Raw genomic sequence first — 13264 nt, 5'->3', positions numbered from 1 at the left:
TACTCTGGAAAGGGGTTCTTAGCGTGGAGGTTTGTTGTTACTCAGTTAACAGCGCTTTCTGAGTTACAAACGGTCGTATATTCAACGCATGCCAAGCCATCATCTGGATACCATGGGACACCTGCAACTGATATAGAGCGACGCAAGGCTTAGTTGAGCTGAGCTCATTCAAAGAAGCACTCTCAGGTAACACTCCCTTTTCTGTATATTTTTTTCCTTTTCCAAAAAGGATGGACGCGGGCTTAAGTTCATTCCCCGAGTTGCCGCCCATGGAGCCTCAAGTTGCCTCAGAGGATTGGCGATCCTTTCTTGGGAAGAATTCAGCAAAACGCCAGCCCCATATCAACTCATCTAGGCCAAACATTGAAGAAACGGCCGATTTATCCACAGTACGGTATTTGAAGCGGGCAAGGGCTCCCTGGACTTCGTTGCGGCCGACTATCGCCGTCCTTGTGGGAGTGTCCTTGCTATTCGCTACACTGTGCGGCGGTGGCGGAAGGATCCGTAGCGGCCGGACGGTGAGGCGACTTGCAGATGGTGAGAGAGGGGAGGCTCCTAGCTCTGGGAGAAACCCACTCTTCGATGAAGACCAGTGGATTGCTCTCTCTGCGGAAGAGCTCGCTGTGCTGTGTTCCCAGCTGGGGGAATGGGAGCCTTCGTTTGCACCTCATGGTAGTTCAAGCCCCTCAGTACGTCTGCCGGAGGTGGCTTCAACCTCGAGTGGACGAACGAGTCAGCACATATTGCAAAGTATGCAGACGCCAAGTCATTTGTCCGGGGCGCAACCAAGCGAGACACTGCCCGATATAGGCAGATTGACAGACCCCCAAGGCAAGCCCATGTTGCAGGATGGTTTTAACTGGTGGGGGGAGGTTCATAGTAAGAATACTAGGCTTGCTCATGATGGCTCTGTAGGTGATGCCACTAACAGCAACCCTGTGGAAAGGCTGCAAGGGACTGTTCAGCGGACGGCGGAAACCGTCTCTGCAGATAATGCAGTCTCATTTTTTCCAGCTGTATCTACCTTTTTTCCTTGTGGCCAATGGCTATCAACTGCGACCAGTCCCCAAGGTGCACAGCAGGCGCAATTCTTGGAGAAGCCATCACCACTGTGGTTACCGGCCACTCCTCCAGAGACCACTTCAGCTTCGTGTACAGGGAATCGCCTTACTACATTAGTCTCCTCCGACGGCTCCAAACAACCTGTTGTGTCTGGCGGAGTGTGGGTTACTCCAGCTCAAAGTGGTTCCTTCACCTCACCGGGACCTTCACGCCTCTTAGGTGGACCTTCGAGACTGCCAGCAGCACTCGATCTCTCATCGACCCCAGCGCATTCAAGCTCCCACAATGGCAAGCATCCTTTTGTTCGGGCGCCTGCTTTGATGCAAGGCATGGATATGGATGACCTACAGGCAACTGTTTCACACCCTTGGTCAGGAAACGAACCCATAGCCCGTCTTCTTAGGACTGTCCGACGAGTGTTTCTAAAAGAGGTGCTCGACGTTGCAGATGCAAAGGAATTGGTGCGTGCCACTCTCAGCTTATCCCAGCGTTGTTTATCATCTATGACTAGCTCAGTTGCCCACTCGAGACCCTCAGTGGTCGTAGAATCTTTAGGACGTCGGTTCTTGGTATTCAACACCGTTCATACAGTTCTGAAACTTATGGGGGGCCGCCATCGAAGGTTGAGAAGAATGTGGCAGGATCTTACCACGAAAATTCCGACGCTGTATGATCGCCCTTGTCGTTCTTCGTACAACGAAAAGCATGCTTTTCATCATGAGTTGGCGCTGCAGCTAAGCGCAGCATTAGAATTGTATAAAAGAGGATCTTCGCCTTCGGAAGATGAAGTTCTTAGTATCAAGCGCAAGCTGTTTTGCTTGGAATTCTCCCCCCGGTGCTTCCTTCGAGAATCCTGGGAGGTATGGAGACAAGATGACAGGAACTTCCCGGGTGGGCGGTGATTTCCGGCAAGAGGGATTGCCTCGCTCTACTGCGGATGAACTGCCTACAGAACTTTGCGGAACTCAGCATGCAAACTGTCTTATTGAAACTCACGGAGTGTCAAAGAAATACCAATAGCCCCGCTCTTGTGTGGATATTCGGAGCAACTGTAGGAGATATCCCAAAAAATATTTAGGTTTGGGTGGTTTATGCGGGGTGCATTTGAACCGCCGCAATTTGCGATCATTTGTATTGTCCATTTGTTCATTGTCCTATTTTCTTTCTGTTTGTTCGACCGATCGCTGCCAGGGAATTGTGCTGCGGTCCTGGTGAGCTTGCAAAGGATTGGCCTTTTACTTGTTCCACAGCGTGGCTTTTATGGTGCGCATGGTGACAATGGGTTAGAGAGTGTTAGGCACGTATGGCGCGGATCTCCACTGGGCACAACAGGTGCCATCTTGTGCGTACGTTGGCGCCTTTGAGTGCCAGATTGCGAGGAACCCTTGGCGCTGGAATGTTCAAAACGTTTTTTTTCGTCCTCTGTGGAGGGTTGCTTGTGCATTATAGTTGTACCAGGCGGTCCATCTAGCTACATAAGCACCGCCCCGGAATTAGTGCTCAAGTGCAGACTACAATACACGAGATATAGAAGGGAAGAAGTTTTGACAGTTCCATTAACCGAACATGAGTCACGGGAAGCTGCGAAGCACTCCCAACGCAGTGAGGTAGAGTCGTGCGCTGCCCAGTGTCTTGGAACAATTTCAGGAGATATTGTTGGTATTGCAGCGGCGACGGCAGCTTGCGGGCTACAGCAGTGCCTGCCTGGCAACCAGTGGTGAACGTAAGCTAGTACGTGAACCAGTTTTTGGCTAACGAATATCCAAGGAGGTAACATGAGCATCAAGGTGTTAGCCGTGTTGTTTCAAAGCAGAGAACCAGTGGTTTTCTGCCAGTTGATAGCTGAGGACAGAGGCGTACTCTACTGCGCCAAGCTGTTAGCCTCAAGCACAGTGTCGTCAGCAAGACGTGGTGCAAAATTGTTCCTTCTAGTGTAGTGGGCGATGCGGAGCGTTCGGGACAGCCTGGCCGAGGGTACTAGAGACAGAGGCTGCTGGAAAAAGCCTCGTCAATCCTATGTAAGCTCAGCCTTCCTTTCCAGCAGTCGTCAGACCGTCGACCCACTGACTCCCGGACACTTCAATTTTCTCTTTTAAGCGTCGGCGATGCCACCTGTTCCCGACCCTACGCAGATTTGGGTCTCAGCTGGCAATGGAGTTACAGAGTCTTCATTGAAGAATGCTCTGGTGTTACTGAGTGTTACTGGATATTCGTGGTCACTACATCCCCCCTTCTACCGCTGCTAATTAAATTGTTGGTGCTGTTGCTGCGCAGTAGTTTCTGCTGCTGCGTAAAATGTTGATAACCGCCGAGGCATCGTCCCTACATTCGCCCTACTGCGTCAGCTGGTGAATTGACATACCCCTACCATTGATATAGCCTGCAGAAGCGGTTAATCCATTGCATGAACTTGATGGATACTTCCAGTGCTACTACTCGTGTTGTGTTTCGCATGACGAGCGTGCATTGGCGCACGATTTGGCCAACAGGTTACGGAGAAAAAGAGGAAGCGGCAGGGCAAGCAACTACACAAAATATTACACATTAATCTCTCCATATCACATCAGTCCGGTCATTGTGCTGAATGCCGAAGGGCTCAATATATCAGAGGGATCAGCTGTTGCCGAGTGAGCCTCGATCCAGCGAGCTGCACATGCACCATTCCATTAAAACTAGGAAAGCTGCCACCGTGACAAAGTTAAAAAGACAACCAATAACGATTTGTTATTTCAACAGGGAGTGAAATATTTAGGTGTGATGCCTCGCCCATCGTGTTTCCAGCGGCAAGAGACCGTTCGACGGGAGCGGCCGTCTTCGTGAAGCATAAGCAAAACGTATTCCGGGATTGTCAACCGCATTTCTCGTGGAAGCGAATAAATCCGTGGTTTTGCGTTGTAGTGAGGTTGGATATGTGACCTTTGAGCCTATACTCTCATTCTGTTCCGCTTTTGCTAGCATGTCGTGCCATGCTGCAGTGTCTACTGGGGAGGTGCTCAGATGTGAAAAACCTGCGTTTCCTTTTATTTTTGGAACAAATAGATAAGGAAGTTAGCTTTTCCTTCTGGACATCTGCCAATGCTAAAAATGGCTGGCCAGGCTTTCGCTGCAAGGCCCGCGTCGCCGCTCGTGCCACTTTCCAACGAAGCAGCATCTGAACATGATGGGAAAGCGACCACAGCCAATCTGCGTGATGTAAGTGGATCAGATCCACAGGTAAAGCAGAAAGGCGGTGTTAGCTCAGCATGTCACCAGAAGCGAGCAAAAGCCGTTTCCACCACATTTTGGCTCGTCGTTTCCTACATTGTAGGTGTGTCCGTGTGGTTTTCACTTTGTGGTGGCGCTCGGAAGATCAATGAAGGGACCACGGTGAGGCAGCTTGCAGCTGGCGGTGAAAGGCATGGATTTCATGGCGGGAAAAACCCACTATTTGTTGAGAATGAGTGGACGAGTCTGGATGCGGATGAGCTCGCATCGCTGTGCGCTCAAGTCGGCGAGTGGATACCTGAGGCTGGCGCTCAGAGCACTTCACTCCCATTGCAAGCTGTTGCAGAGACGATCCTAAGCTCTGAAGTGCAGGCTCAAGACAACTTTGCGCAGTTTCTTCAACCGTCTGCTGGCTCGTGCATGCAGCCGGCGCAACAACAAGTTGCTCAAGGAAATCCTTTGGAAATGGATGGCTACGCACGGCCTCAACAGGAGCATACTAATCATGCTGTGGCGGGTCCAAGTTGGAAGGCTGATGCATCCGCGGGCAGTGCCCCTGTAGGGAGCGCCACCGCTTCCCAGTGGATCGGTGTTCACCCAGAGGCTGTTCGGCCGACGCCTGGCTTCGTCCCTGCTCATTTATTTCCCTCAGGAGTTTCGTTCCTACCTTCCCTTTTTTCTTATCAATCAGATTTCACACCCGATGGATCTTTGGGACTGAGCTCCCAGGAGGTGCAACCTGCACCACAGTCCTCACAGGGTTCCCAGCGGCAGCACAGTTTGTTGCATGTTCTTCAAGACGATAGGTTGGGTTCACCAGAAGGTTGGCTCCAGAGCGTTGATGAGGTTACAGCACCATCAGCAGCTCTAGGGCCCGTCGCAAGGTCAGGTGAGCCAGGTGGCCATTCACACGGGCGTCCTTCAATGCATGAGAGAGCGACAGCGTCTCAAGGCATCTGTGGACAGGCGTCAGAGCATACGAAGTTAGTGCTACGGCGAATGCTCTTGGCCAAGCCACGTTCCTCGCCAGCGACAACCAGTGGTGCGCTTTCTGAAGGCGGCTGTATTGCAGCAGAGGGAAGGCGTACGGTAATGGTATGTGACTTAGATAGCCATCCGTTTATTCACTTGCCTCAGTTGGACCCAAATGTTAGACGGGAAGATATCAAAACGGGTCCATTGGAAACCTGTGTAAGATGTGAGCCTTTGGTTTTCCATCTTAAAGCACTCAGAACCTGGTTCCTGCAACGGAGCATCTGCAAATTGGAGGCAATGAAAATGTTCGATGTTGCGCAAAGGCTGGCATCTCGCACTGTTCTTTCTATGGTGGCTCCCGTAGACGGTTTGAGGCCTGCTGTAGCCGCAGAATCTTTAGGACGTCGATTCCTGGCGTTTAATGCTGTCTATGGGGCGCTGCAAGTGTTGGGGCCAACCTCAGAGCTGAGAAAAGCTTGGGAAGCAATGATCCTGAGCGTGCCAACGACGTACTCCCACACGCCCAGGTGCCCCATTGAGGGCAAATACGGGTTCCACTATACATTGGCAAAGCAGCTAAGTGAAGCCCTGGAACTGTACAAGCTTGGAGGTGCCCCCACAGATGAGGACATAATCGAAATTAAGCGCAAGCTGTTCTGTACGGAGCTCTCTCCAAAACGTTTTCGCGAGGCATCTTGGTCCCTTTGGAGGAAAGATGACAGGGAATATAGTGGAAAGCAATGATTTTGTGAAGCATTCCACTATTTCCGTATATACTTCAGAGTTCAGTGGGATTAGCTCCAGGCAGACTGAGACGGTCTATGAGTAGTGGACCTTATCCGGTATCTTCCAAGTTGCGAGTATTCCAGAAGCATATAGGCTTTTGTAGCATGAAGTGCAAAGTTGAACGGCAGTTTGCCCTTGAAGGGTTGATTTGCTCGTGCGTTAAGTCATTTGGAGCATTAGGGGAAAACTGCAGCTATTTTGCCTCCCTTGGCAAGGCGTTGTTGCGCACAGTTTAGAGGGATGCGCTTGGTCTTTGTTGCCGCAACAGGCATTGCCCAACATTTTACCGGAGAGAGTAACCAGGTAACGTAAGCTGCCCCGTATGTTGAGCAGCACTTTCCACCTGGCGTGTGTACGCTCAGCTGTTGTTTTCCGATGCCATATCGTGCATAAACGTCCTTTCATGGCTGTCAATTATGTAACAGTCAGACCATGCATGCAACTCAATTTATTGTTCATAACTATTTTCCTCTACCCACGCCAAAGGCCTTGCATAGCGTACGGGCGAAGCAGTTAGCATTTTTTACGAAAAAAATTCGATGGCGTGCTTCCTGCTGATGTAGCTGAAAGTAGAGCCACTGACTTGTAATCTGGTTGGGGGTTCGATTTCCTTTATCAGTTTACTTTTTTTGAACATTAAAATATAATATTTTGTAATATGCTTGCTATTTTTTCTAGTTACATTACCTTTTTCAGTAACTTGTCTAATCCCATTCGTTACCTTAACTTCCGTATCTCAGTACTGCTCCAGTAGACTGCCTTCGCTTTTGGTCTTCCTTTTTGTATCTTCGTGGTCTTTTAGAAAAGACGATGGGTTAGTGGAATGCAAAGTAGCCTCCAGCATTAGGAAGCGATTACGCAGAACATTTTCCATGGATTTAGCCTGTGAGTTTCACGTTTCTATGATCATGATTCACTGCACCATGAGCACAGAACTCGCCAGCGCGAAAAGTGTGCATTCTCGGAATTTCCGAACCAGATGACAGGTCGTAAGCATTTGCGTGGGTATATTAATCACTTTCTGAATAACTGGATGCTATACAAAAGCGGCAACACTCTCTACTGAGTGTGAAGTTTGGAACACTCCGCTTTTGCAGTTGGGACTACCAACCCATCAACGTTCGTGCAGATGGGCAAGTGGGAACTTTCCTACCTGCACCAGCGTTGATGGGTTGTACAGAAGGCGTGTTTTACTCAGGCTAATCCTTTAGACTTCGTTGTTGTGTAGATATGAGTAACCAAGGTCATTAACTACACCTTTGTTTGGTAGGCGGAACTACGTGTTGCGCCTTCCACAGTTCCTCCGAGATGAATTTGCTGCCGGGGCGATATGTTGCCTACCGATGGGTTGTTTGCAATCATTCACAAGAGCAGACATTATGGAAATTATTGCTTTACAGCGACTGCAGTATTTTTTGACTAGGTACCCCTAGCTGCCATGCAACTCGAGCTCGTGCCACACCGTGACACAGTATAGAGCTGTAGGGATTGAATGCAGATTGTATGCCCCGATCGGCTGCCGTTCCAATAAAAACATTTATAAAAGCATCTTTGGCAGGCACATTATGAAGGTCCATAGCCGTTGATGCGCGAAAGTTTTTGTCGTGAGCCTTCGCAGAATGCTGAGTTATCGGTGGTCCAGCATAACCAGGAGAAAATTATCATATCTTCTCAAGCCCTGCGAGGCAGTCACGAAATATTTGTTCCTCCGAGAAGTTGGGTACACATAGTCAAGGCTGGTATGTGCTGCCCTTGGGCTCGTGCATCAGGAAGAACCGTATGTACGCGCGCAGGAAGTGCACGTTCCCAACCTATATTCCAGGCTCATTCACTGTATCAAGAGCCGCTGCATGTTACATCCATCCTCCCCGAGAAGAATCAGTGCTTCCTGCTACTCATATCATTTTAGTCGACGCCGACGCACGCGTAAATGCATGGTACTTGCACCAAACATCTACGCGAGTAGCAGTACCAAGCGAAACCTTCGAAAGTCCTCAAAGCTATTATTTACCGTCGGTTAGTCGCCAAAGTGTGCTGCACTTTGTCGTGTCCCGCTTCCACGACCAGCAGTAGCTTTCTTCCATTAGGATTGTGAGAGTTGCAGAAACCTTGGCGACAAGCGGTGAAGGTGTTTTGGTCTCATTTTAGCTCCAGCACCTGTGCATTCAACGCAGCACCAGGGTGAAATCTTCACTTTGTGGGGTCGCGTTGGCGTATGCGAGGTGAGAAAACGTGGTTTTTATGGTTAGTGCCGAGGAGAGCAAGCTTAAAATCCGTACAGTTCTATACCGTCTTTGTACGAACTGCCAGCCTGGTAATCTCCTGCATCATTATGCTTGACCCACCAAGGTGAAGGCAAAGCTCTAGAAATCGTGCCGCATTTTGTTCTAGGCGTGCAGCAGCGTTCAGGTTTTTGCATTCTTGCTCTAGACAGACAAATATTTTTACTAAGGGCTTCTAGGCACAAATTGAAGAAGCATATTAGTAGCACCGCTCCACGGCGTGGTATACATGCTGCGGGTTTGCCTACTATGAGGCTTTTACGTAGTAATATCCACACAAGGATTAGCGCGGGTGGAAATATACCACGTTCCTTGCGTTTGTGGAAATGAATGCTGTTTGGAACAGTATTCCAAACAGCATCCATTTTACACCTGTGAGTATTGCATCATTACCGTAGCATCAATTTATGCAAGTTATGATCCGTGTACTTGCAAGAATGCTCAGGCATTGCCATTTGGACTGGAAATTCCGGCAATGAATACTTTCGGGATGGTGAGACGTGCGACAATGATGCATTGAATCGCACCCCTACAAACCTAAACAGTCGCAAATCAATTCTGCAAAGAGTGCTGTTAGAAATGCTCTCGTTAAGGGCAACATCCTCTTTATTCACAGCCCGACATCCGTGATCTGTCAATTGGTTTTGAATAATTCAGAACTCCAGTGGTCAACTGGTGCTCTTTAGTTGCAAAAAAAGCAGTAGCGAACGGATCCTCGACGACGAATTCAACAATAGCTGAGGCATTCTCATTACCGTTCATTACCGTCTCTTCGTCGTCCCTGATTTACGTCAGCTGCCTATAATATGCATGAGGACGCTCATAAAGGGCAAGAGACCTATCTGGATGTCTAAATACAATACTCTTAGGCAAACAGGCATGAGCTACGTCTGAGAGGATCTCTTTGAAGCAAATGTGTCATGAGAGCCGCGGAAACCTGCACATCTTTGTACATGCTGATGTGCTGACGTGGACTCTGCAAATCTGCAAAGGCCGCACAGCCTCTTCGCTCTCCTCCAGCTGCCAGCATTTCACAGACAGTGAGCTTGCCTCTAAACCCTCCGCCAAGGCCATTCGGATAGCAGCCACATCTAAACGCTGTAGACGGCCCTGCAAAAAGTGTTTGAAAAACTGCAACCAGGCGAACACATTTATTGTGGCAGGCCATTATGCTGAACAAGTGACGCGCGCTCCATTTGTCTGTATGATGAAAGCTTCCCCGTTACCGCAAGTCCCTGGGCGCCGCCTTTTTACATGGATAGATTCTTCGATGCTTTGGATGTTGCGCTGGGGCAGTGTTTGAGCTTAATGACATACGCAGCTACGTGGGCAGTTCCTAAGTACTGGTGGAACATTTTCCACCTAAGCTAATATAAACGCGGTGTCCTTGTGTGTCACTGTCACCTCCGGCCCTTTGTTTTGAGAAAATTGTCACTGGGCACTGAGAATGCAGCAACGATGGCGCAGCCTTTGCAACCTTGCAATACCCAGTCAACCTTTTGGATCGCACGCTGATCTTGCTATTCTGCAGTGGCCAATTGATCACGCAGGGACTGCAGGAGGTCGTTGCCCAGAAAAGCTCCCATATTCAGCCGCTTCCTCAAAAGAAAAGTGCATATTTACTCGTCGTCCGCCAGATGAATCCCTATGGTGGCGCCGCAAGCGGCCAGCCGCCGACGCTGCTGAGCCAGCTGGAAAGGTGAAACCGCGCGGTTTCTTGCAGCACGTGGCCCTACACAAATGTAGTCTAGGAACGCAGAATGCTACCCATCCACGCGCTGATACTGGAGGAAGCGAGAAAAATGCAGCCGGCAACTCGAAGCCAGAACGAGCGCAGCCAAATTCCATTTAAGGCTTGCTCAAACCTTAGCAAACGCTAACCCTGAATCAACATCCTCAGTTGTGTACTGAGAAGCCTATACGTCGAAGGACTTTTGGGGCCATTTCACCCGCCACAAACACGACACCACGCGCACGTGCTTTGCATCTGCCAGAGAAAAGAATAGATCCGAAGCTTAGTGGAAAGGGCACGCGAACCGTCGGTGGAGTCCATTCGGCCAAGTTCGCCAGCTCCAAAATTTTCGTTAACATGACCTTGTGGGGAGCCACCTGGGAACTGACCCAAGTCGGCTCGTAACGCTTCCCACAGGTCCACCCTTCCCATTGAATGCAAGAAAAATGAGTCCCAGCGAATCCCGCATTTCCTCTTAAATAGAAAAACCGCCTCAAGATGATGCTTCAAGTCAAAACGCTCTGTCCCGCTCCCTAAAAACTGCAGCAGCAAAAGCCAACAGACAAAAAGCCCAGACAGCAACGAAGGCATGCGCAAGCAAGCAGCAGTGAAAATATCGGTCGCCACGGAACATTTAGAAGCAGATAATGCCAGCACTAGATGCGTGCCCATTGGTGACCTGCGTCACTCGACCCACCCCGCGGGTCTCCGCCTTGTGCTGCAAACGTCATCTCCTGCTTGCTTGCTGGGAAAAGCTCAATATATCGCCTATCCATACGAGCACCATTCCTCGTCTGCAAGGCTCTCCATGTCTCACTAACATCAGAAAACTGGACATAGGCCTCTCCAGACGGCCGGCCATCTATCGGGATGGTTGAGGGGAGAATTGCCGTCATGTGAAAACCTTGGAAAAATTGCTGTCAAACAAACGACGGGCAAAAGGCGGTGTCTGTCAACCTGGCGACCACGGATGACGTAAAATGCACAAGCTTAAATACATCTGCCTAAGAACGACACCAAAACCTGCCTTCGCTGATGACTTACCACAATATGTTGTTCATTAGCATTGAATGGCATTCCCCGGAGTCTCAATACAGTATAGCTCCATCCGGCAGGAACTGGGCCTGCATCCTGTGCAGGCACCGGCTGTGCACCTTGTGGAGATGCTTGGCCATACGCAGCCTGCTGAACAGCGCTCGCATACCCTCCGTACATATCGTGGCTGGGAGCGCTGTAGCCAGCATAGCTTCCCTGAGGACCGCCCATACCATCCATGCCACCGTAAGCTTGGGTGGACGCCATACCTCCCCCGATGGCTCCATATGCCTGCGGTCCTACCCCGTATCCTCCGCTGTAGGGTCCTTGGGCAGTTCCGCTCATCATGCGAGCCTGACACGAAAAAAGGGACACAAGCGACGGCGAAGGCTGTACACAAGCACCACAGTAAAGTAAGAACAAGAAAAGATTGCTATGGTGTGGGGCTGCACATCTCACATTTACTGGACGTTGAACGCGCATAGCTCCGACACCCATGTCAGATGGCACAATTCTTCCTGGCCTTTTCGCTCTGTGCATTTCCTCTCGAGTGGACGGATATACCTGCAAGCAAAGCAATATACATTGTCCCTTCAACAAAACCCACGCATTCCGCAGTATACGTACGTTGGCAAATATGAAGCATCTAGCTCCATGTTGAAGAGGCCATGTGATAAATACGAAGCATCAACCCCCAATACGTACCTCAACAAATCTCCGACCAAGGTACTTTCTGTGCAGTTTCTCCTTCGCTGCATCTGCAGTGGCAGCGTCGGTTAGCTCGACGTACGCAATTCCGTTCATCCTTCCGTCCACCGCAACCCCCAGGACAACAGAGTCCAGCCCAATATCGAAACCATGCTCTGAAGAAAAGGGTTGGTCACCACAAACCTGAAGAATCTAAAGGTTTGATACAGGCAATGTTTGGGAGGGCACATACGACGAACCTTGAAAGAAGTTGACAACGTCGTTGTCAGTGCAAGTCCATGGCAGTCCCCGTAGCTTCAGCACGGTCTGCAGCAAACACTAACGTTACTCTAGTCTTCCGTCTCAAGCTTGCCCCTGTTGAATGGGTACTTCCCACAGATAGATGGAGCCGTCTTAAAAAGAACAGCCCCGCAAAGGCTCACCAAGTTAAGGCCCTTAACATCTGCGTCCCGGCCGTCCTTCGTGCCTGAGCTCATTACAGCTACCCTTCGTTGCATGGCCCTTTCAAAGTCTTCGGCACTTGACCGGAACACCTAGTTAAACACAGAAACACAGCAAAATGCAACCGTACACTAACCAGCAACAACACAAAAATTGTCAACCGATGCTGCAATCCACGGAATGGCCGCATGTCCACGCCCCGGACCTCCTACAGAAGCCATTTCGCTGAACAGACGAGCGAAGTGTAACCTCCTCACCTCTATCCACCGTGGACCCATCATGCGACCATGAAGCGTCCGCACTGCCACGTCCCGCATATCTGTTGAATGAACGTTCACATATGCCTCGCCCGTCACGCGCTTCTGAGATGGCAAACATCAGCAGCAGCATTCGCATCTCAGATCAAGTGCGCTCTTTGCCAATGGAACGAACTGCAAAATGGACGCTCGAGCTGTTTACTGCGGATGAGAAACTGTGCTGCCAAAGCAAGCATATGCGCAGGATGGACGTGGGCCCGTCGAAGTAATCAGTAACCAATTAGTGCAACATATATCCCGATAAGATCTTGAAAGTCGGCTTCTCTAGGCCGTTATACTAGCGTACGTTAAGGCCAACGCAAACACAAACATCCAACTCTGTAACGTCAACAACTGGCTTCAAAAACCGGATGATGGCATCTTCATTCACGTCCCAAGGAAGTCCTCTCAAGCGAATATGTGTTCCAACGCCAGAAAAACCGTTTGCCGCTGGTGGCACAAGTGGTTTGGCGGCCTCTCCGGAAAACTGGTCTTCCACGTTAACGGAATGCTCCTTAAGCAGCAGCAGACCCTTCGAGAGCAGCAGAAACAAAATACCACACATGCACCGACAAGCCGCCAAACCCTCCTCCCGCCCTTCTGGTGCTGCCAAGTGCAGCGCGCCCGCAGCCGTGCTCAAGCTCCTCAAATCATCCCCCTTAACTGCAAACAAGAACATCGAAGCGCCCACACAACGCAAAGCTACCCCAACAAAATGCCCCCCTATCCTGTGATAGGAGCAC

The 13264-nt window shown here is 50.1% G+C and overlaps 3 protein-coding genes across 3 annotated transcripts; 2 read left to right on the top strand and 1 right to left on the bottom strand.

Moving 5' to 3' along the window:
* Positions 1–230: 230 nt before the first annotated feature.
* On the top strand, positions 231–1964 carry EAH_00053320 (hypothetical protein, conserved; the record flags this gene model as incomplete). The annotated part of the gene is made up of 3 exons (XM_013391064.1): positions 231–750; positions 1237–1523; positions 1797–1964. The coding sequence occupies 3 exons, from the start codon at positions 231–233 to the stop codon at positions 1962–1964; spliced, it is 975 nt and encodes a 324-aa protein (XP_013246518.1).
* Positions 1965–4146: 2182 nt separating this feature from the next.
* EAH_00053310 (hypothetical protein, conserved) lies at positions 4147–5985 on the top strand (the record flags this gene model as incomplete). Its single annotated transcript, XM_013391063.1, has 1 exon — positions 4147–5985. One exon carries the CDS (start codon positions 4147–4149, stop codon positions 5983–5985), a length of 1839 nt encoding a protein of 612 aa, XP_013246517.1.
* A 4712-nt stretch (positions 5986–10697) lies between these two features.
* Positions 10698–13184, bottom strand: EAH_00053300 (RRM domain-containing protein, putative; the record flags this gene model as incomplete). The annotated part of the gene is made up of 6 exons (XM_013391062.1): positions 10698–10958; positions 11086–11466; positions 11782–11967; positions 12207–12317; positions 12483–12587; positions 12829–13184. Coding segments are annotated over 6 exons (1400 nt in total), but the record flags the coding sequence as incomplete, so codon positions are not given.
* Between the last annotated feature and the right edge of the window lie 80 nt (positions 13185–13264).

This window comes from Eimeria acervulina, genomic scaffold, assembly GCF_000499425.1.
Source record: "Eimeria acervulina Houghton genomic scaffold, Eah_scaff980, whole genome shotgun sequence".
NCBI classification, from domain to species: Eukaryota; Apicomplexa; class Conoidasida; order Eucoccidiorida; family Eimeriidae; genus Eimeria; species Eimeria acervulina.
This window is presented reverse-complemented; position numbering and strand designations above follow the sequence as displayed.